We start from the raw sequence: 24,094 nt of genomic DNA, 5'->3' as shown, positions 1-24,094 counted from the left end.
TATACTTGCTTTGCTTCTTTTAAAAGTTTCTTTTTGTTGAAGATGAATTTCTGATCTGCAGTTTACTGCAAACACTTTTAGCTATTTTTAGCACAATTTTATAAGGTGAAAGAATAAGTTTTTGTAACTGTTTGGAATAAAAGTTATATATTTTTAAGTGTGGACCTTAAGAAAGCAAAATGTTAAAGGTTTGAAACAATATGTATATGTATATAAAATTTAATTAAAGTTGAGGAAAAGATTTAGAAGTTTCGATTTGAACAACTCAAGGTATGTTAATGTTAACACAGATGTAAGTTATTTTGTCCAAGAATAGACATTTTGCTTTTTATATTACTACTTAAGGAAAATTCTGTACTGAAGATAGCATAATGATTTGAGAAAACTGTCACTTAAACAGAAAACTATTAGTTTTTTCTTTTAATTTTCTATAATTTAATTTTTTTAAATACCAAAAAACATGTAAATTTTGATCATTCCGTTCTACATATATAATCAGTAATTCATAATATCATTGCACAGTTGTATATTCATCCTCATGATCATTTCTTGGAACATTTGCATTTATTCAGAAAAAGAAATAAAATGAAAACAGAAAAAAAAATTATACATACCGTAACCCTTACCCTTCCCTTTCACTGATCACTAGCATTTCAAACTAAATTTATTTTTAACATTTTCCCCCTATTATTTATTTTTATTCCATATGTTCTACCTGTCTGTTGACAAGGTAGATAAAAGGAGTATAAGACACAAGGTTTTCACAATCACACAGTCACACTGTGAAAGCTGTATCATTATATAATCACCAAGAAACATGGCTACTGGAGCACAGCTCTACGTTTTCAGGCAGTTCCCTCCAGTCTCTTCATTACATCTTGAATAACAAGGTGATACCTACTTAATGTGTAAGAATAACCTTCAGGATAACCTCTGACTCTGTTTGGAATCTCTCAATCATTGACACTGTCTCTTTTCACTCTTCCCCGTTTTGGTCAAGAAGGTTTTCTTAATCCATTGATGTTGAGTCTCAGCTCATTCTAGGGATTTTCTCAATCCCTTGATGCTGAGTCTCAGCTCATTCTAGGATTTCTGTTCCATGTTGCCAGGAAGGTCCACACCCCTGGCAGTCATGTCCCATGTAGACAGGGAGAGGGTGGTGAGGGTGGCTTGTTGTGTTGGCTGGAAAGAGAGGCCACATCTGAGCAACAAAAGAGGTTCTCTTGGGGGTGACTCTTAAGCCTAATTTTAAATAGGCTTGACCTATCCTTTGTGGGGTTAAGTTTCATATGAACAAACCCCAAGACTAGGGGCTCAGCCTATAGCTTTGGTTGTCCACACTGCTTGTGAGAATATCAAGAATTCCACTTGGGGACATTGAATTTTCCCCCGTTCTCACCATTCCCCAAAGGGGACTTGGTGAATACTTTTCCATTCACTGATCAACTCACTCTGGGATTCATCGGGTATTGCTCTGGACAAACCAACAAAATCTCATGTCCTACCCAAGGTTCCATGTACTTATGGTGTGCAGTTAAGCTGTCCACATAAATTATATTAGGAAATGCACTAGTCAAAATACAAGTTTTGTACCAAATAAACATTTTTTGCTTTAGTCTCACACATAAGTTGAAATTTTAAAGTATTAATTACCATCTATTTTCAGCACCCTGCAGTAGTAACATTCCTTTGTTCTTCCTCATGCAAAAACATTTTTAAAATTTGTGCATTTAGTCACTATTGTTATACACTCCAGGCATTCCTAGATTATAGCATCTCAATCTTTCTCATCTATCTTTCTTTCTGATTTCATTTATGCCCCAGACCTCCTCCCTCAATCATTCTTACATTCAGTGTTTTAACATAACTGTATTATAGTTAGGTAGTATTGTGCTGTCCATTTCTGAGTTTTTATATTCAGTCCTGTTGCACATTCTGTATCCCTTCATCTCCAATTACCCAATATTTTACCCTATTTCTATCTCCTGATGGTCTCTGTTACCAACGAAATATTCCAAGTTTATTCAGTAATATCAGTTCATATCAGTAAGACCATAAAGTATTTGTCCTTTTGTTTTTGGCTAATCTCACTCAGCATAATATCCTCAAGGTCCATCCATGTTGTTACATACTTCATAACTTTATTCTGTCCTACAGCTACATAATATTCCATCTTATGTATATACCACAGTTTGTTTAGCCACGCGTCTATTGATGGACATTTTTGGCTGTTTACTTCTCTTTGCAATTGTAAATAATGCTGCTATAAACATTGGTGTGCAAATGTCCATTTGTATCCTTGCCCTTATGTCCTTTGAGTAGATACCTAGCAATGGTATTGCTGGGTCATATGGCAATTCTATATTCAGCTTTTTGAGGAACCGCCAAACTGTCTTCCACAGCGGTTGCACCATTTGACATTCCCACCAACAGTGGATAAGTGTGCCTCTTTCTCCACAGCCTCTCCAGCATTTGTCATTTTGTTTTATTAATAATGGCCATTCTGGAGAGTGTGAGATGATATCTCATTGTGGTTTTGATTTGCATTTCTCTAAAGGCCAGGGACGTTGAGCATCTCTTCATGTGCCTTTTGGCCATTTGTATTTCCTCTTCTGAGAAGTGTCTGTTCAGGTCTTTTGCCCATTTTGTAATTGGGTTGTCTGTCTTTTTGTTGTTGAGTTGAATAATCTCTTTATAAATTCTGGATACTAGACATTTATCTGATATGTCGTTTCCAAATATTGTCTCCCATTGTGTAGGCTGTCTTTTAATTTTCTTGATGAAGTTCTTTGATGCACAAGTGTTTAATTTTGAGAAGTTCCTATTTATTTATTTATTTATTTATTTATTTATTTATTTATTTATTTATTTATTTATTTATTCAGTGATCTTGCTTTGGGTATAAGGTCTATAAATCCGCTCCAAGTATAAGATTTATAAGATATTTCCCTACATTTTCTTCTACAGTTTTATGATCTTGGATCTAATGTTTAGGTCTTTGATCCATTTTGAATTAACTTTTGTATAAGGTGTGAGATAAGGGTCCGCTTTCATTCTTTTGCATGTGGATATCCAGTTCTCTAGGCACCATTTATTGAAGAGACTGCTCTGTCCCAGGTGAGTTGGCTTGACTGCCTTATCAAAGATCAATTGTCCATAGATGAGAGAGTCTATAGCTGAACACTCTATTCGATTCCATTGGTCAATATATCTATCTTTATGCCGTACCATGCTGTTTTGACCACTGTAGCTTCATAATATGCCTTAAAATCAGGTAGCATGAGACCTACAACTTCATTTTTTTTTCCTCAGGATACTTTTAGCTATTTGGGGCACCCTGCCCTTCCAGAAAAATTTGGTTATTGGTTTTTCTGGTTCTGAAAAGTAAGTTGTTGGGATTTTGATTGGTATTGGATTGAATCTGTAAATCAATTTAGGCAGAATTGACATCTTTACTATATTTAGTCTTCCAATCCATGAACATGGAAATAGATGCCCTTTCATCTATTTAGGTCTTCTGTGATTTCTTTTAACAATTTCTTGTAGTTTTCTTTGTATAGGTCTTTTGTCTCTTTAGTTAAATTTATTCCTAAATATTTTATTCTTTTGGTTGCAATTGTAAATGAAAATTTTTTCTTGATTTCCCCCTCAGATTTTTTATTACTAGTGTATAGAAACACTACAGATTTTTGAGTGTTGATCTTGTTACCTGCCAATCTGCTGTACTCATTAGCTCTAATAGTTTTGCTGTGGATTTTTCCGGGTTTTCAACATATAGCATCATATCATCTGCAAACAGTGAGAGTTTTCCTTCTTCCTTTCCAATTTTGATACCTTGTATCTCCTTTTCTTGTCTAATTGCTCTGGCTATAACTTCCAACAAAATGTTGAATAAAAGCAGTGATAGTGGACATCCTTATCTTGTTCCTGATCTGAGGGGAAAGTTTTCAGTTTTTCCCTGAAAAAGGATGATATTAGCTGTGGGTTTTTCATATATTCCCCTTATCATTTTAAGGAAGTTCCCTTCTATTCCTATCCTTTGAAGTGTTTTCAACAGGAAAGGACGTTGAATTTTGTCAAATGCCTTCTCTGCATCAATCGAGATGATCATGTGGTTTTTCTGCTTTGATTTGTTGATATGGTGTATTACATTAATTGATTTCCTTATGTTGAACCATCCCTGCATACCTGGGATGAATCGTACTTGATCATAGTGTATAATTCTTTTATTGTGTTGTTGGATTTGATTTGCTAGAATTTTGTTGAGGATTTTTGCATCTATATTCATTAGAGAGATTGGTGTGTAGTTTTCTTTTCTTGTAATATCTTTGTCTGGCTTTGGTATGAGGGTGATGTTAGCTTCGTAGAATGAGTTAGGTAGCTTTTCCTCCTCTTCAATTTGTTTGAAGAGCTTGAGCAGGATTGGTAGTACTCCTTTTTGGAATGTTTGGTGGAATTCACATGTGAAGCCATCTGCTCCTGGACTTTTCTTTTGGGGGGGTTTCTTAATGACTGATTCAATTTCTTTACTTGTGATTGGTTTGTTGAGGTCGTCTATTTCTTCTTGACTCAGTGTTGGTTGTTCATGCGTTTCTAGGGTGTTGTCCATTTCATCTACACTGTCGTATTTATTTAGCATAAAGTTGTTCACAGTACCCTGTCATTACTTTCTTTATTTCTGTAGGGTCAGTGGTTATGTCTCCTCTTCCATTTCTGATTTATTTGCATCCTCTCTCTTCTTCTTTTTGTCAATCTTGCTAAGGGTCCATTAACCTTATTGATTTTCTCATAAAACCAGCTTCTGGTTTTGTTGATTTTCTCATTTTTTTCCAGTTCACAATTTCATTTATTTCAGCTCTAATCTTCATTATTGCTTTCCTTTTGCTTGCTTTGGGGTTAGTTTGCTGTTCTTTCTCTAGTTCTTCCAAGTGGACAATTAATGCCTCGATTTTTGCCCTTTCTTCTTTTCTGATATAGGCATTTAGGGCAATAAATTTCCCTCTTAGCACTGCCTTTGCTGCGTCCCATAAGTTTTGATATGTTGTGTTATCCTTTTCATTTGCCTCGAGAAATTTACTGATTTCTTCTGTAATTTCTTCCTTGACCCACTGGTTAAGAGTGTGTTGTTGAGCCTCCACATATTTGTGAATTTTCTGGCACTCTGCCTATTATTGATTTCCAACTTCATTCCTTTATGATCTGAGAAAGTGTTTTGTATGATTTCAATCTTTTTAAATTTATTGAGACTTGCTTTGTGTCCCAGCATATGGTCTATCTTTGAGAATGATCCATAAGCACTTCAGAAAAAGGTGTATCCTGCTGTTGTGGGGTGTAATGTTCTATAAATGTCTGTTAAGTCTAGCTCATTTATTGTATTATTCAAATTCTCTGTTTCTTTATTGATCCTCTGTCTAGGTGTTCTGTCCATTGATGAGAGTGGTGAATTGAAGTCTCCAACTATTATGGTAGATCTGTCTATTTCTCTTTTCAGTGTTTTCAGTGTTTGCCACATGTATTTTGGAGCATTCTGGTTCGGTGCATAAATATTTATGATTGTTATGTCTTCATGCTGAATTGTTCCTTTTATTAATACATAGTATCTTTCTTCGTCTCTTTTGATTGCTTTACATTTGAAGCCTAATTTGTTGGATATTAGTATTGCTATTCCTGCTCTTTTCTGATTGTTATTTCATGAAATATCTTTTCCCAACCTTTCATTTTCTACCTATGTTTATCCTTGGATCTAAGATGTGTTTCCTGTAGACAGCATATAGATGGTTCTGTTTTTTAATCCATTCTGCCAGTCTATGTCTTTTGATTGGGGAGTTTAATCCATTAACATTTAGTGTTATTACTGTATGGATAGTACTTTCTTCTACCATTTTGCCTTTTGGATTTTATATGTCATATCTAATTTTCCTTCTTTTTACTTTTACTTATAGTCTTCCTTTCTACACTCTTCTCTACACCTCTCTCTTCTGTCTTTTTATATCTGTCTCTAGTGCTCCCTTCAGTATTTCTTGCAGACCTGGTCTCTTGGTCACAAATTCTCTCAGTGATTTTTTGTCTGGAAATGTTTTAATTTCTCCCTCATTTTTGAAGGACAATTTTGCTGGATATAGAATTCTTGGTTGGCAGTTTTTCTCTTTTAGTAAATTAAATATATCATCCCACTGTCTTCTAGCCTCCATGGTTTCTGCTAAGATATCTATGCATAGTCTTATTGGGCTTCCCTTATATGTGATGGATTGCTTTTCTCTTGCTGCTTTCAAGATTCTCTCTTTCTCTTTGACCTGTGATGTTCTGATTAGTAAGTGTCTTGGAGTACGTTTATTTGGATATATTCTCTTTGGGGTACACTGCACTTCTCAGATCTGTAATTTTAAGTCTTTCATAAGAGTTGGGAAATTTTCAGTGATAATTTCCTCCATCAATTTTTCTCTTCCTTTTCCCTTCTCTTCTCCTGGGATACCCACACACATATATTCATGCGCTTCATATTGTCATTCAATTCCCTGAGTCCCTTCTCATATTTTTCCATTTCTTTCCCTATATTTTCTTTTTCTTGTCAGATTTCAGATGTTCCGTCCTCCAGTTCACTAATCCTTTCTTCTGCCTCTTGAAATCTACCACCGTAGGTTTCCATTATTTTTTTCATCTCTTCTACTGTGCCTTTCATTCCCATAAGTTCTGTGATTTGTTTCTTCAGACTTTCGATTTCTTCTTTTTGTTCATTCCTTGCCTTCTTTATATCCTCCCTCAATTCAATATTTGGTTTTTGATGAGGTTTTCCATGTCTGTTTGTATATTCTGAATTAATTGTTTCGACTCCTGTATTTCATTTGAATTGTTGGTTTGTTTCTTTGGGCCATATCTTCAATTTTCCTAGTGTGATTTGTTATTTTTTGCTGGCATCTAGGCATTTAATTACCTTAATTAGTGTATTCTGGAGATTGCTTTCACTTCTTTTACCTAGTGTTTTCTTGCTGGATGAATTTGTTGTCTATCTGTTCTTTGACATTCAGTTCAGCTTTTTCTAGACCTCTAGCTTAGGTTTTGTTTAACAGAGGAGAATTTTTCAGTTCTTGTTTTCTTGTTTCTTGCCCTGCCTGTGTCTCCCCGCCCCCCACCCTTAGGAGGGACTACTTAGGTGTTATAGATCCAGCAGGATTTTCCCAGACCAAACTGGCCTCCTATCAGGAGGAAAGAATTACCTGCATCAGTTTTCCCTGAGGGTGAGACCCAGTAGGTTGAAAGACTTTCCTGTGAAGTCTCTGGATTCTGTTTTTCTTATCCTGCCCAGTATGTGGTGCTTTTCTGCCTGCAAGTCCCACCAGCATGATACGGTACCTTTAACCAGGTAGACTCTCCCTGCTGGGGACATGGTGGAGTCAGAGGAGAGGTTGTAGGCTAGTTTTAATGGCTTCAAATTACCAAGCCCTGGTGTCAGAGTTCCTTAAGGGAGGGATTCCACCTGAGTTGGGCTTCACCCCTCCCCTGGGGAAGGCACAGGCTCCAGACAAGCCCTCAAATGAGCTTGTTTCTGCCTATGCCTGGGTCAATTGCAGCCTGAGAAGTCCTGCTGCTGTATTAAAAGGCAGTCAAGCCTCCATAAAAACACAGCCACAAAAACCTCTGTTTCCTTTTTTTTTTCACTTTTTCCGTCAGCCCTGCCCTCTTGGTGCCAGGGCAGAAATAAGCAACCTCCGCTTTGATCAGGTTCACCTGAGCTGGGGGCCTATTTTTAGTTGTCAGAATTTGTTAATTCCACAATTGGCATTTGGTTGCACTGAGCCCCTGCTGCTGGTAAAGTCCCTTTCCTTTCCCCTCTGGGAAGCAGCCTGTGGGGGAGGGGCACCGGCCGTGGCGGCTTGGGGAACTCACGGTTCTGGAAGGGCTCGCAGCCAGTCCAGCTGGTCCAGACTGGGGTACGCCTTGTGTCTGGTCACTGACGTGGCCCAGGGGCTGTTCTGTACTTTTTCTGGTTATTTAGTAGCTGTTCTGGAGGACGAACTAAATCGCGGACATTGCTAAGCCGCCATCTTGGTCCACCATCTTCCTCACAATACCTGAGTTTTAGTTTTGCACGAGTATATTTTAGACTCAAACTTTTCTTAACCTTGACCACAATTTCTCTCTTTGTGAACTTTCAAAACCTTCCATATCCATTTAGGTTTTGTCTTAACATTTCTCATTCTGTGACAACCATTCATTTGATATTAGGACAGAACTATACTCTATTTCCTTTTAATACAAAAACAGATACTTTATATCCTTCATATTTAAGTTACCAAAATAATTTTGGAAATTCTCCAAGCAAACATCTCACAACATATAGTTACCATCAAAATGAAATTTGTTAGAATATACTTAATGCATTTTGAAATAGTAACAATTTTGCTATTTGCTACTTTTTTGCTACCCGCTGATGCTTATTTTCTTCATGTTATGGTTCACATCTCAGAAGGTGGCACTGAAAGTATAGCCTGGATTCTTTTAGATAACAAAGAACACTCCCCCGGGGTAAGAACCCTAACCCTTTTGTACAAGGATTTGAGCTTTAGAAGGTGGTAACTTCCTTTGGCTAGGAAATTAAGGCTAGCACTGGTATCCCTGATGGAAGCTTCTATGTTCTCTTGCTTCAGGGTATACTGGTTTTTGTTTTGTTTTGTTTTCCCTGAGGAAAAAGGCAGGTCCCTTTTGTATTGAATTATAGTAGGAGGGACAGTGAATTCCTTTCCCAGGCAAGTCTGTATTCTATCTTTAGGATCCACCTGATTTTAACTCTGAGGAGAGGGACTCTAGTGTTCTTTCAGTCCCAGTTAACACCATATTTAATGCTACAATGTTTTCAACTGTGCTTTCAGGTTCCTGTTTTGGTGGACAGCCTATTATATGGATTTGGGCACCTAATACCTTTAGTATTTCCTTTTCCAGAAGTGGGGTGGGATGCTCTAAGTATTTCTAAAATCTGATGACTCAACAGAATACTACAAACTCGGCAGGGGAGAGTGTAGTGAAGGCTTAAGCTCGGGACTTTCCACCTACTCCCACTATGGGACAGGTTTTAGAGAAGAGAGGGCCGGTGTGAGAGGTTAAAACAGAATATGTAGCTCCCATATTAACTAAAAAATTAACGGTCTTACCCACCATGTCGAGACACCTGGGGCTATGTGATTTCAATATTCTTCAGTGAGATCCAGGGAATCTTTGAACCGGGCCCCTTTCATCCTGGCTGGGGGCAGCCAACAGGGATTTGGAGAGGCTTCACTCCTCCAGGAGGGCTTGGCACACTCTCGGGCTCAGTGCCCTGCCTTCCTGCATTGTGGACATCCATCTTCAGGGCTCCTTTGGTTTTTGGGGGCACTCCCACCTCCTGTGCCCCAACTCGCCACATCAATGACAGGTTCCTGGAGGCTTCTGCCCCGAGTGACCCTGAGGTGGCTGGTTACCATTCAAAGCCAAAGCTCTGAGCCATGCCTTATTCCAGTCTCTCCTTGCTTTCTCTTCTGCAGCCCTGTCTTGGATATTAAAAGTCAGTCCTCGTAGGGTCATTTATAAGCATTTGGGTCCTGAGGACATGTTGCAGTTTTCTCATGTCAGAAGTTGGCTAGCCCATAAAGTAGGTTTTAAGCATGATGTGTCCTTCCTCAGCATGATGTAGTGATGGATATACACTAGTATATATTTTTATAGCCCCCACTAGTCTCCGCTGTCTGCATTTGTCCCCACTGTTCCCCATGCAGCCTGTTCCCCATGCCCTTGGGCTTCCATCCAAATCCTCCATTTCTCCCAGTAGCGCAGCAAGAAGAGAAAATAACTCAGATGTCTCCCTGGTGAACTCACAGGTGAGAACCAGTTGTTTATATCCTCCAGAGACCTGGAGGGGTCCTCAGAAAATTCTTCCAATTGCTTCTTACACTTTGCTAAGTCAGTCATAGAAGAAGGAATGTGGACCCTTATGGTTCCAATATTTCCACTGGCTACTACTTCCCAGAGAGGACACATTCCATTTCTTTGGAGCTGCTGTTTTCCCTTCTCTGGGGGGTAGTGAGGGGCTCCACTGCTGTCCCACCAGATTTGAATAAGCAGGGAGCTCAGTGAGCTTCAAAGCCTCTTCCTTTAAGTCCAAAGCCAAACTTTGGAGGCTTAGCTAACAATGGGTCATTTAAAAATATCTGCCTCCTCCTCTTCCTGAGACAAAGATTCATCTCTTAATTCCTCCTTAAGATAACAGTTTACAAGCTCTCCTAATTTATACTGAGGCTAAAGCAATGTTACAAATAAGAAATCAACTTTTTTTTTTTTTCTCAATTTGGCAGTCAGCAGATCATTCTAATTTTTCAGGGTGCTATCAATTGGGATGCTGGACGCACTGCCCATTATTCTGAAAGGAGAGAGAGAGAGAGATAAAGGGTATACTCACTCATCTGCCAGCTGAATAGTACCCTCGAGACACCTACTCACCCCAGGGCATCACTGTGGGGGAGAAAACCTTAGATGTTGGGAAATGGGCTGTCTGGATTCACCCCTTGACTCCTAAGCTGGACCCAAAGGACTGGTGAGCTGAATTTCTCACCTGGGGGCTCTGGACCAGACTCAGAGGGCTGGTGAGACAGACACACTGCCCAATTTTCTGAAGAGAGAGAGAGAGAGATGGAGGAACATTCACTCACCGGTGTCTGACATCTGGACCACCAGCTGAATTGTACCCTCAAAACACCAGGGCATCCCCGTGGGGGAGAAAACCTTAGACGACCTGAACTTACCCCTTGACTCCTAAGTGGGATCCAGAGGGCTGGCGAGCCAGACTTCCCACTCCAATGGCTCTGGAGCAGACTCAGAGGGCTAGTGAGATAAACTTCTCACCCCAGTGGCTCTGAGCTGAACCTCTGCTCCTTCCCCAACTCTGGGGGCAGAAAGTAAGCTTCATGTGTGACCTAATTAAAAAAAGACTACAGGTCCCCTTTAGCTAAGGCCTGTGCTCTCCTTTGGGAAAGGTTGAAGGTACAAATAGTACAGGAATGATACATAGGCGATGTGCAAAGGAGGAGATGAGCAAGAATAAGTGAAGAATTTCCCTTGGGGAAAAGGAGGGGCATGACTTACAAAAAGCAGGTCTCAAGGGCTGGTATCTTATGTAGATGTTACTGCTCTCCTGGGGTCTTTGGAAATCACTCCTGGTGGGCTTACCAGAATATGTAACTGGTGCCCTGCTGGCAATGGTGCCTGCCAGCTGAGCCACAATCAAGGTTCGAAAGTCTTGAAACTAAAAGAATTTCGAGACAAGCGGGCCAATAAGTAGTAAAGTTTATTAAAAGAGAAGTTTAGTAAAAGACAGAGTACACATTAGAAAGGTTAACTTGGGCATTAACTTGCATGTTCCAAGGGAGGGACATACATCAATTCCTTTTTTGAAATACTCTATTACAATAGCTCTGGATAAGTCATATCTTATCAGCTGGTTGCTAAAGGGTGGATCTGATGCTGGATCAATTGTTAAGGCACCATCTATTGTGAGGCAGAAGATGATGATTATGAATAAAGGATATCAGCCTTGTTTCTAGGGAAGTAATAACTGATAAGGATGTTGTCAAGGAAGATAATATAATCATTTTAAAATAAACTTTTTCAAAACAATTAGCTTCCTAATTATTGAAATACCCATTCCATAAGTAGGATCCCTTAGTTCCCTTTCACTATATCATAAATACTTTCAATATTGTTAGTATTTGTTACTGCTGTTATTATCCTGTCTACCAAAACTCTTGGTACTGACTGAATTGTGCAAGTGTATAAAATGACTGCTCTACTAAGTTTTTATAGTGATTTAAATATCTTGAAAATACTACTAAGTAAAAGAATTTCAAGAAATATTTAAGTAAAAACACAGCATTTCTGTATGATTATAGTACTACGGGTTAATTCAGCTTCTTCTAGTGATTTTGCATTCAGTATAATAGTTCAGACAATGTAAACTCATACAGCAAGGAAGTCATTAGTAGAAAATATTAGTCTAGCAAAACCAGACATGACCTGATGGCCAAAATAAATTTCATAAGGCCCTTAAGAATATATCTAATATGCTCAAAAAATAACATAATTCACTTCTTTTTTATTTGCTTGTTTGTTAAAGTTAACTGTTTATTTTAGTGAACAGAGTAAATTTATTTACAATTAGGCTTTGGTCTGTAGACCTCAAGAATCTCTACAAAAATAGATGTGTGGAAGTCTCAATATATTATCAAATGGCAGTTGTTCAATTAATTCCTTCCTTCCTATAACTTTTATTTTGGCTAGTAACAATCCAGAAATGCTTGGATGTATTTATCTCCTTAGAGATATACAAGTTAGAATGAGTTTCTTGGTTTTTGTCTCATTCAAGAATGGCAGAATAAGAGGGTAGCAGGAGAGGACTTGGCCTTGGATTAACTAAATGCAACATACTTTCCTGTTTTAGCTGGGAAGAGTATGCTAATAAAAGCACAAAAGGATACATGTAAGTTGGGATGCCTCTTATGGCTAGGTGCTTCCGAATAAGACGCTCAGTTCCATACCAGTTAAAGCCTTCTGTGGCATGTCCAATGCGTGGAAGATGGACACTTGCTATTAGAAAAAAATGAATTGATGATGATGTCTTCACTCATCAAAAACTGATGGATGGGTATAAAATAGACAGGAGGAAACAAAGCTATACTTTCAGTCACTTTGTGGTTTCCAATGGACAAAATACATGTGATCATGGACTCTCCCACCCAAATACCAATTACAATGTTACACAGCAATTCCCAATTGCGTATAACCAAGTTACTTCATTTCTAGCCTCTGCTTTCTCATCTTTCATATCATAATACAACAACCCAGTAGATGGACAGGCCATAGAGAAGATGGATAGGAAAGTGATTTGAAAGGAAAAGGGCTATTCGAACAAAAGATGTGTGGTCATTTACTTCTGTGGTCCCTTTCACTGGGGTTTACCTTTACCATGCATAATGAATGGAGTCTTGACATTTTCACCTACCTTCAAACAAGCACATCATATGCCTGGGACAGATACACATCAACTCCTGAGCACAGATAGAAGAACTTACCTTTCATTTTCTTTGCTGCTAAAAATACCTTCTTCAGGCCCTTTTCTAGAGCTGCCATTTTAATGCCAGACAGGACATTGGAGCGATCACGGTGCTGAGCCACAATCAAGGCCAACTAGGAAGAATTGCCAAAAAGCAGATATGACATTAAATGGCTACACTGTCAACTAACTTGCCCATGGAAGGGGAGCGAGCAGTCCCCCACAATAATAGCCCTTTACTGGTCTCTCTGGGTTTAACCCCATACTTTTGATGTTTGACTGAAGAGCCATGTCCTACCAAATATATAATTTCATAACCCATCATAACTGTTTTATCTTATTTTGTGGTAACTTTATATAGGCTTATCTTGCCCTTTTTAAAATATATTAAAACCAGAGTCCAACATAAATTGTGTTTTTTAAATGCTCTCAAGGGTAAAGAAAGAATTTTTCAGAATTGTACGAGTAGAAAGGACTTTAAAGTTATTGTACTCCAGCCCAGCTGATGTATGAGTAAGCTCCACAACCCCTAGGACAAGCAGTCATTTGATCTCTGTTCAAACAATTTCTATGAAGACAAAATGCCAAGTATCTCTCATCCTGTCCTAACCTAAGTGGGGCGCAGCCAGGAGATAAGGGTCTACAGCGGCAGTGCGGTGTGAGGCTCATCCTGCTAGAGTGGGAAGCAGGGGCAGAATAGTTTTCAAGAGACAGTGATGTAAGCTAAATTTTGGGAATCCAATCCTGCTGTCTCTCTGTTTCTTAAAAATAAAAGCTCTTTAAAAAGGTGGTTTTACTTACCAAATCTTGACCTTTGTTTCTTGACTCTTTATCATCAATAGGAAATAAAAGGACACCTCCCAGATGCAGGTCTGAGGTGAAATAAAAAGGATCAACAGAAACATCAATTCCACTAAAGGCTGAGACCACAGAAAGGGACTGTTCTGAATCCTCCTAATAACTTGCTTTTTCCAAATCAAATTAACTTTCAAACTCCAACTATTTCTTCTTTCCAAATCATCTCATTCTGCCTTTTCTCCGTCTCCTGGCCTATTACAACCCTAGCCTAGGTACTTATCTGCTTTAATCCTGAATTTTTATGGTCTTCTAATTCAGTGATCTTCAGAGGCTGCCAACAAAAGACCCACTGCAAGCATCAGAGAGTGAATGCAAAGCCTAGAGGATTCTGGGGCAGGAATAGAGGTACTAAGAGCTTGAAATTTCTTTGGAAGTTTCATGTTTTGTCTTAAATCACTCAAATACTGCAATCTACTATATCTGTATCTGCTTATGTATTTCCCTACCCCACCCAAACGAGATAAAACAGATGCTTCAGAAAAATGTGCTAATTTAGTTCTATGGTTTTATATACCCCAATTTGCTCTCTCGCTTCATCTTACACACCCAAATCTTTTAAATCATCCTAAACACTAGCTCTGCTTTGTTATCCTTCTGCTCAAATCTCTCAAAGACTAAGTAGCTCACTGGATAAGGTCCTGCTTAGAATGGGAGCTCCTTGGATGGACATGCAGGGTCTTCTATCACATAACCCAAACCTCCCTTTATTAAGCCTAACTCTCTTCCACTATTCCTCAGCCCAAACCCTCTAGTCTGGCCTGCCTAGCCTATGTACCATTCTCCCAACACATTAACTGTTAATTACCTGGGTCATTCAATACCCATATATTGGGAATGGCAGGTATAAGAGAGCTATCAAAAAGAAAATGCAGTAAGGGATCCCCTTGCCACTTCTCTTCACCTATGCACCCATCTTTCTACCTCCATGAAACTTTCTCTGGTAACTCAAGTGCACAGTGACCTCAACCCCCTTCTAACCTACAAAAGCAGTTTCATCTACCCTGCTATACCCTATTTCAATCCTTCTTCAGAGGAGTATGCAGACTCTTATCTCTGTTTCCTTGCTAGGCACTTCTACTTAAACTCCGGGTAACCAGGCTTCAGCCCTCACACTCTACTCAAAGGGCAATGAGGTCTTGTGACTACCCTCAAGTCAAATCCAATAGCCCTTTCCCATTTCTTACCCTCACTTCAGGATCTGACACTGCAGACCACTTCACTTTTCTCATATCTCCTCTTCCCTTGCATCTCAGAATACTATCTTCTCAAGATTTTCTTATTCTTCTGACAATTTTCACTCTCTCCGCTTGTTGCCTCAGCTCCCAAGTGAAGGTGTTTTCCATGTCTGTTCTCTGCCCACTCATTTCTGTCTTGCTCCCTCCTGGTTTCAAACAAGGGCTCCAAACAGGGTCTTCTAAGTCTGCATCTTTAGCTCTGACCTCTCCTGGATTCTCTGCTTTTCCAACTGCCCAATCAATATCAATGTTTGGACTGATTATTTCCAAATGTATTAAACCCTTCTTTCAGTAATCCGTTTTACAAGAAAGAGTATCTATTCTAAGTCCTTATATTTCCTTCTACCATAGAGAACTGGGCTTTAGAAGTAGGAAAAGTCAATCTCTAAGAAATCTGAAGGGTCCTTCACTACTGGAAAAGGTCCTAAGTCTTACAAATCCCCCAGGAAATAATCACAGTAATAAGTTTACTCCTTTTGCTATTTTTATTTCTATACTTACCAGGAGTTGCCCTTTTCCCTTCTCTATGCCAAGGGAGAATACCACACAGCCTTTCAAGTTTCCCTGGCCCCAAATAGCTTTACTTCTGTCTCCAGGAAGTGTAGTGTCCTAGAGTGTACTCTGTTCATAAAATAACGTTTTTTCCTCGCACCAAAGCTAAGTTTCTATTAGCATTTTAATGGTGTTTCTGATTTCTCTCCCACAGGTTTCTCACATTTTCACGAGATATTTCCTTACAAAGATAGGATAAGTTTGGCAAACAGTAAGTAAAACGACTTTCTTTTGCCAATATTTTGACATGCTTGCAGGGACTGACATTTTTCAAAATACTCGCATGTTCATTATCCTCACTATAGTCCCATGGGATAGGCAAAACAAGTATTAGGAATTACAGATGAGAAAACAAGCACAGAGAAGGTAAGGAACTGCCTAGGAGCATCACATAACAACTAGCTAACTAGTTGTTAGACGCAGACACTAACCAGCTGTTCTGCCTTGTCCTAAGTGACTTTTCTTCTCTTATTCTAGCCCGAACTTTTCCCTCTGCTCCACTTCTTACCTTTCATTTTCCCAGCCAACTCATATATTTTTCTTGGCTCAGCTGACCGTGTTTCCAGAGCTGTAAATAAACCACCTCTGCCCCAGCGGCCAGAGTCATCTGTCAGAATAAAGAAATAATTTTAATCTGAAGGAAGTAAAGTCCAGTCCACAATTTCAAAAAACAAAACTACACCAAAAGGGCTTGTAAGTCTGATTTTTCAACAGGAATTAAAAATATCTCATCTAGGGATATCATGATTGGAATTTCCAAATATGTTTAGGTTTTCTGGAAGATATACCTGGTCATCTTTAAGAGAAAAGCATCTCAAAAATTAGTACTCTAAAGAAACAAAACATTTGTGGTGCATCTATAAATCCTGAGAGACTACTGAGGAAAGAAGACTAGTAAATATAACGAAGAGAATAAAGTGAAGTACTAGTAACACAATAGTACACAATTCATATTTTACAGGTAAGCAAAAGGAAAGGTTAGTGACTTATTCAAGCAGATACCAACATAGCTGGTTAATACCTTGTATTTGTAGTTTTTCGTTGATTCAATCATTCTACAAATAATTGCCTCAAGTACTGTGTGTCAGGCACTGTTCTACATACCAGGAATACAGCAGTGGACAAAAAAATCCCTGCTTCTAGGAAGCTTATTTTCTAGTGCAATGAGACAGTCAAATAAATATTTAATAATGTCAGGTGGTGATATGTGTAATAAAATAAAAGAAGGCAGTAAGGAGGATAGAGAGAAACAAGAGAGGTTGGAGTAGGGTCTATTTTATATGAGGTAATGAGGAAAGACTTTCTGAGAAGCAGATATTTGAACAGACACTTGATATGGCTATTTAGGGAAAGAAGTTTCCAGGAAGAAGTTAAAAGTGCAAAAGTTCTGAGGTGGGAACAAGTTTGGAGTTTTGTCTCTTTTCACAGAGTCTCTTGTCTTCCAGATGTTACCTTCATTTCACCCTCTTAAAAACTGTGAAGAAGACAAGTCAGATATTATCCCATTACACAGATAAAACTGAGGCTCAGGAAGCTGGGTAACTCTGTCTATTAAATGAGAAAGCCAAGAGTCAATCCCAACTCTCCTCCTTCTAAACTCCATGCATTCTGATCAGACAATACTGTATTGGACCATCACCCCTAGGTCACAGTTCTGCCCCATCCTTACCAGTCCTTGCCACCATAAAGACTTGTAACACCCACCTCTGCCCAGTACCACTTTCCGTACCTATGCAGTGAACGATGACCGCATCTTCTGCCCCAACCTGAGGGTGGGTGACATCACCACTAACATACTTGATTGAAGTCAAGTCTGGGTCTTTGTAATCCAGTTCAGCAGAGCTCTCATCCGCCTCATTCTCGGGCTCCTCAGGCTCACTCTCCTCAGAAGGCAGGCAGAGTGACTGGTAATTATTGGACTCCCACCAGGCCATCCTGCAACAGGCCAGAGAGAAAAGAAAATTAACCAGACCCATCGCAATTTCTCTTGGAGCAAATTTTGTTTTGCTATTCAAAATCAACAAATGCCAAATGAAAAGGAAATTAGAAACTTGCCTTGATTGAGGTTTTCTGCTTATTTGTCTTAGTGATTAGCTTAACTGCTTCATGACTACACTTTAAGACTGCTGAGCATCCACTGAATGCCTTGTTTTTAAGAATATAACCACAAGGGAATGTTCATGTAAACTACTTTTTATCAGACAGCTTCAATACAATCTTAAAATTTTCTGTTTCAACAAAATGTTCTCTTTAAGCACTCAGGACTTTTCACTTCAGTAGGCTAAAATGATAAGTCTAATCTTTAAAAGCAGTGTTTATTTCCAATAGGTTGGTGCCCCTCAGTTTGATTAATGATATAAACATACTTTTTCTTATGCTCAGCCTCTTCCTTTTTCCTTTTCTTTTCCTCTATCAGCATCTTTCTCTTGACTGCTGTCTCTTGTCTTCTCCTCCTTCTGTTCTCTCGCTCTTCTGGGCTTAGGATTCGCTTCCTTTTGGTGAACCCCTCTGCAAGGCCTGGGATGAGAACCTGAAGGAAGAACAAGATTCGCAACCAGGAAGGTGAGCCATGGCCTGTTCCTCCAGGAGTTTTATTCATCCAACAGCACAGTCTCTGCAGGGAAGCAACACCTTACTATTTCACAAAACATTACATCTCCTTACCCCACTGTGTGGCTGAAATAGTGACAAGACACTTTGATTTACTGTTCATATTACATACCTCATAGGCACTGTGAACAGGATACTGTTCAGCACTGGATACAGTGCTTCTAAACTCAATCAAAGCCATGGCACAGTGGAACAGCAATACGTCATTTTGATTCATTTCATTAGAAATAAGGCAGTTCAGAAAAGGCATTATTTTTCTTAATTGAAAGCATAACGTGCAGGCTATTTTAAGCATAACCTTTTTTTTTTTATGTTATATGGCAGGTATCCCATTATTGCAGCACCATATTTGAATTTTTTGTTTGCTTGTTTTTTGGGAAGTGCATGGACTGGGAATCGAACCTGGGTCTCCTGCATGGTAGGCAAGAATTCTACCACTGAACTACCCTTGCACCCCCAAGCATAACCATTTTAATGGAAATCTTCATACAGTATATTATTCTTCTTTCTTAAACACAGTATTTCAACATCATAATTCTCTTACTGATAGTTAGCATTTAGTAAGCACATACTATATACCCAACACCATGAACATTAAATATATCATTTATGATTGACATCCTCTCTTGATGACATATGGAGGGGTCATAATTTTCAACATGGGGGTAAGTACTTTTGTGTAATAACAGTGATCTCATCAGAGACTTGGAATTCGGGCTGCTTTCACCAGCATTAAGTAGTACAAAATAATCTCCTTTCTAATGTTTTTTATGCCAAGTTTTTACATAATTTTTATACTAGTATACAGTTAATTATACTTACACTTCAACAAACCACTTATATATTTATTTCTTAATAATCACTCTCAGCATAATTTTTTGTTCTTTGGATGACAGTTTGAAAAAATGTATTTCTTTATATAAATTAATAGTTCTTACATTGCCTTTATTTCGGAGTGACCGGCCCTCTTGACTAGTTTCTTCCAAAAGGGTTTTCTGAAGATTTACCAGTTGGTCAAATGATTTTCTATCTTCCTTACTGGGCTCTTTAGAATAATCTTTACCTTCAAATAAGTACATGTGGTTTTCTAAGAATATAAAACACAAAGAGAAATGTCAGACTCTCAAAAAAAGATTAATTCTTTTAATTAATGCTTAATTTAATTTAATGCTTATTGCATTCAAAGCAATAAGCAGGGTGAGCAAGAAAAACCCAGCTTATATCTATACATAGGTTAAGACTAGCTTGTAATGTGGGTGTTTCATTTCTGATTTCAGTGACACTGACTGGTTTGGGGTCTACATGGGGGTCTCATATATTACTTATCAGATGAAGACAGCATGGCTGAAGCCCTGTCAGTCCAGCCCTAGATGGGCCATTCACCAATCATTCATTCCAAACATTCCTCACACATCTCACTGACATTAAGATCACCTAATAAAAGCTACCCGAGAACACACTTTTCTATTCCTAACACACTCTTCATACTCAACTCTTTTTTTTTTTGATTAGAGAAGCTGTAGGTTTATAGAACAATCATGCATAAAATACAGGATTCCCATACACCATTCTATGATTAACACATTGTATTGGCATGAAACACTTGTTTCATGATAAAAGCACATTTTTATAATTGAACTATAAACTATAATCCAGGGTTTAACTTACAGTTCGTTGTGTTGTGCAGTTCCATGGATTTTTTAAAAATTTGTATTCTAGAATATACAATCTAACATTTCGTGTTAAGCACATTCATCCCCTTTTCTGTAATACTAAAAGGAAGAAGGTGGGAAATCTAAAAGAAAATAAAGATTCACAAAAATAATCCCTTGGATCTGAAATATTCTTTACAGCATTTACACGATCCTCACCATACTCCTGATATTAACAACCCATTTAAGAAAAGGGAAACTGAGGCTTTAGCAGGGATTAAGGGATGTCCCAATTCTTACTGCTAATAAATGATGGCAGGATTTTCTGACTCTAAAGGCCTGCGGTGCTCCTTTCAGTATATCACTGTGTCTATTAAAAGGTGGAGAGACAATAGGCCAGCAAATAATAATTATGGTAATAATAATAATGATAGTGTAAACTTAGTAACACTTGATGCTATCAGAACAATTTCACAGCTATTATCACACTTGATTTTTTCAACATTAATACCACTATTTTACAGAAGAGGAATGAAACAAAGGCTCAAAGAGGTTGGGTGATCTGCCAAGATCACGAACCAAGTCATAAAAAGGTAGTCACGAAGGTCGGGCCAAGGGGGCTCAGCAGGCACAGTTCTTGCCTGCCATGCCAGAGACCCAGGTTCAATTCCTGATGTCTGCCCATGCGAAAAAAAAAAAAAAGTAGTCATGAAGAGCCAAGACTAAGAGCCACAGATACCATAAGGTAATATGATTGTAAAGTGAAGCATATTTAATAGCACGTTACCGTAAGAATGTATTTCACAGCATTACTGGAATCAGCTATGAATATGTTTCCCTGGAGAGTATGAAAGCAAAACATTTTCATTCTCAAAAGATCAATTGCTTCACACTTATACCCAAATTCAACCACCAGCTGTAATTCTAATTGGCATTTGCTAATTAACTCAGCAGGGGGCTCTTAATGAGCCACTCTATCAAGAAGTGGGGGAAAAAATAAAGAGCTAAGAACTGTCAAATATGATCAACATACGTAACTTCATAATGCATGCAGATTTCAATTTACAAACATGCATTTTAAGAAACCCAACCCTGGATTCAAGATATGCCACCCTGTTTTTTATTTTGCTGGGGCTGCTTTAATTATTATTCTTTCGCACTGATGTGTATGAATTTTAATTATCCTTCCTGTCTACATTCTGCAGTCAAGAGGAAGGTGGACACCAGAGGCTGGTGGAATACATTCAAAGGACCAGATAATTTAATTACAAAGAACACTGGAATTTTACTTAATAAATTTGTTGCTAATAAGTTTGCTGTGGTATGGATGGGCTAATTCTGAAACTATTTTTGTGTGTACTGTAGGACACGGCAAATGAGCAAAAGGATTGATGGTATTGGAAAACTGGGCTTTCATTTTAGAATAAGAGGACTACAAATGCAGCAGAGGGAAAAAGGAGAAAAAAAACTCAGTGTGCTGGTTTGAAATTGTTGTGTACCACAGAAAAACCATGTTCGTTAATCCTCATTCAATATTGAATAAAAAAATATTCAATATTTTTTATTGTTTCCATGGAGATGTGACTCACCCAATTGTGGGTGGTATCTTTTGATTAGGTGGTTTCCATGGAGATGTGTCTCCACCCACTGAAAGTGCGGTTGCTTACTGGAGTCATTTAAAAGGGAACCATTTTGGAAATAGCTTTAGTATCCATTGAGCCCACCCAGCCAGAGATGCAGAAGGAAAACACCCCCAGGGAAGCTTTATGAAATGAGAAGAGAAAGCTACTAGCCTGTACCTTCCTAGCTGACAGAGGTGTTCCACATGTTGTCAGCTTTTCTTGAGTGAAGGTAACTTGTTGTTGGTGCCTTAATTTGGACATTTTTATAGCCTTAGAACTTGTAAACTTGCAACTTAATAAATTACCTTTTCAACAGCTGTTCTGTTTCTGGTATATTGCATTCTGGCAGCTTTAAGAAACTAAAACACCTACCTACCTATCCATCCATCCATCCACATACTAAGTTACTTGTTTGCTGGCTCTGTACACTGATAGGACCTAGCATCAGTGTCATCCCAGTGACAATGACACATCTAGTGCAAAGATGGTGGTCTCCAATATTATTCCCCACTAAAAAAGCAAGATCTTTGGGGGAAAAGGCTGATTTCATTCAAGTCTAAAGCAGGGAATTGTGCTAGAATATCTTATTCTGCTGGAAAGCGAGCAAGCACTCAAGCCGAATGAGGACAGTCTAAAGGACACAGGACTGACTTGAAGGGCTCCCCCTAACCAAATGTGGAATAATTTGAGCATCAAAATATATAATAAAGGTAGCAAGTTATAACCCACAGGTTTAAAAAGAAACCATGATTCCACAGTGATATTAAAAAAAAAAAAAGTAAAATGTGGGGAGGTAGTAAAGGGAAAGCTCTTTTGTGTAGAAAAATGCAAACTTATCTATAACGAAGGATTGCAGAATCAGAAAATCATCTTTTGTAACCAGTAATGACTGACTCAGCTTAAAGATCAACAATGGATACCAAAAAGTCATTAGGTGAAAGGTTCTTGGGGCATAAGATATTATTAAGGTCTCAAAGTACCAGTCGACAGATTGCTTGATAATTACAAAGGTGAAGAAAAGATGCCTTTAAACTGGAGAAATATGATGGACACTGCTATCCAAGAGAAAAACACCTAGCATCATCAAAATGAAGCAAACTGACAATTTATCCCTCCTGATTTATGCAATAGGAAATACACAACATTATCTATGTAGTATTATTGCAAATATGTTTACCCCAAATCTACTCATGAGGAAACAATCAGTCAAACCCAAATCATGGGATATTTAACAGACAACTGATCTAAACTCTTAAAAAATGTCAGTGACATAAAAGACAAAAAAAAGGATGTGAGACTATTCTAATTTATTAATGGAGAATAAAAAGACATGATCACTAAATGCAATATGTGATCCTCAACTGGAATCTAGATAGAAAAAAAAAGACAATTATAAAGGATTGTTTAGGAACTACTGGGGCAATAGCAATATGGACTACATATTAAATAGTGTTATTAAATCAATACAATAACGGAGATCTGAAGGAGAATAAGCTTGTAACTTTGTTCTTAGGAGGTACATGTTGAAATATTGCAGGGAAATGTCATTTACTTTACATTAAAATGGGACAGAAGAAGGTATGCACTCAAACAGATAAAGTAAGTGTTACAAAATGTTAAAAATTGATGAAACCAGGGTATATAAGTGTTCATTTCACTATTCTTTTAACTTTTCTGTAGGTTTATGGTAAAATTTTTTAAAAGCCAAGGAAATCTACCAGTGGATAAAAAATTAGAAAGAAATGGAAATGCTCAATATTTGAGAAAACAGAAAAAATGGAGGGGGAAATCAAGGAAATAATACAGAAGCATTTTTAAGACCTGAAAGATACATTTTTTTTTAATGAAAAAAAAACACCCCCTGAGAGGCCAAGGGCAGGTACAGGAAGAGCTCAGGACAGAGGATCCCAGGGCAGGAGTGGGGCAGGTACAAGGGGAAGACAGGACGACCATGATCCCCAGGACCAGGGGCAGGGGCAGGAGGCGCTCAGGAGCCAAGTCCATAGGCAGGTGCAAAGGGAGCTCAGGGACACTGAGGCCAGGGACAGGTACAAGAGAGCACAGAGCCAAGGGGCCAGGGGCAGGGGCAGGGGCAGGAGGCGCTCAGGAGCCAAGTCCATAGGCAGGTGCAAAGGGAGCTCAGGGACACTGAGGCCAGGGACAGGTACAAGAGAGCACAGAGCCAAGGGGCCAGGACCAGGGGTAGATGGAAGTCAGAACCACACACACACACACACACAAAGAGAATCCTCAAGAGAGCACAGAGCCAAGGGGCCAGGACCAGGGGTAGATGGAAGTCAGAACCACACACACACACACACACAAAGAGAATCCTCAAGCGAGCATTTCAGTGAATGAAACCCAGAAACAGATTACATCATGAGATTTCAAAACACCAGGGATGATCAGAGGATACTAACAGCTGCCAAAGAAAAAAAAAAAGAGAGAGAGAGCAGGAGCCAGAATTGTAACAGATTTCTACCATGGCAACAT

At 38.6% G+C, this 24,094-nt stretch overlaps 1 protein-coding gene across 3 annotated transcripts in view; it reads right to left on the bottom strand.

Annotated features, from left to right (window-relative positions):
• Positions 1-24,094, bottom strand: part of CHD1L (chromodomain helicase DNA binding protein 1 like) — a 109,226-nt gene that overhangs the window by 4,464 nt on the left and 80,668 nt on the right. Inside the window, exons 16-23 of one of the 3 annotated variants that reach the window (XM_077155892.1) lie at positions 19,266-19,414; positions 18,084-18,247; positions 17,447-17,652; positions 16,226-16,324; positions 13,874-13,944; positions 13,092-13,206; positions 12,498-12,606; positions 11,294-11,578 (exon numbers count right to left, since the gene is read on the bottom strand). In XM_077155892.1, the coding sequence (XP_077012007.1) occupies positions 11,536-11,578; positions 12,498-12,606; positions 13,092-13,206; positions 13,874-13,944; positions 16,226-16,324; positions 17,447-17,652; positions 18,084-18,247; positions 19,266-19,414 (956 nt within the window). In that variant the 3' untranslated portion in view covers positions 11,294-11,535. Of the gene's footprint in view, positions 1-11,293; positions 11,579-12,497; positions 12,607-13,091; positions 13,207-13,873; positions 13,945-15,114; positions 15,396-16,225; positions 16,325-17,446; positions 17,653-18,083; positions 18,248-19,265; positions 19,415-24,094 lie in introns of those variants that run through there. The other 2 variants (XM_077155893.1, XR_013173897.1) reach the window with 2 other exon arrangements.

Source organism: Tamandua tetradactyla, chromosome 4 (assembly GCF_023851605.1).
Source record: "Tamandua tetradactyla isolate mTamTet1 chromosome 4, mTamTet1.pri, whole genome shotgun sequence".
NCBI lineage: Eukaryota > Metazoa > Chordata > Mammalia > Pilosa > Myrmecophagidae > Tamandua > Tamandua tetradactyla.
This window is presented reverse-complemented; position numbering and strand designations above follow the sequence as displayed.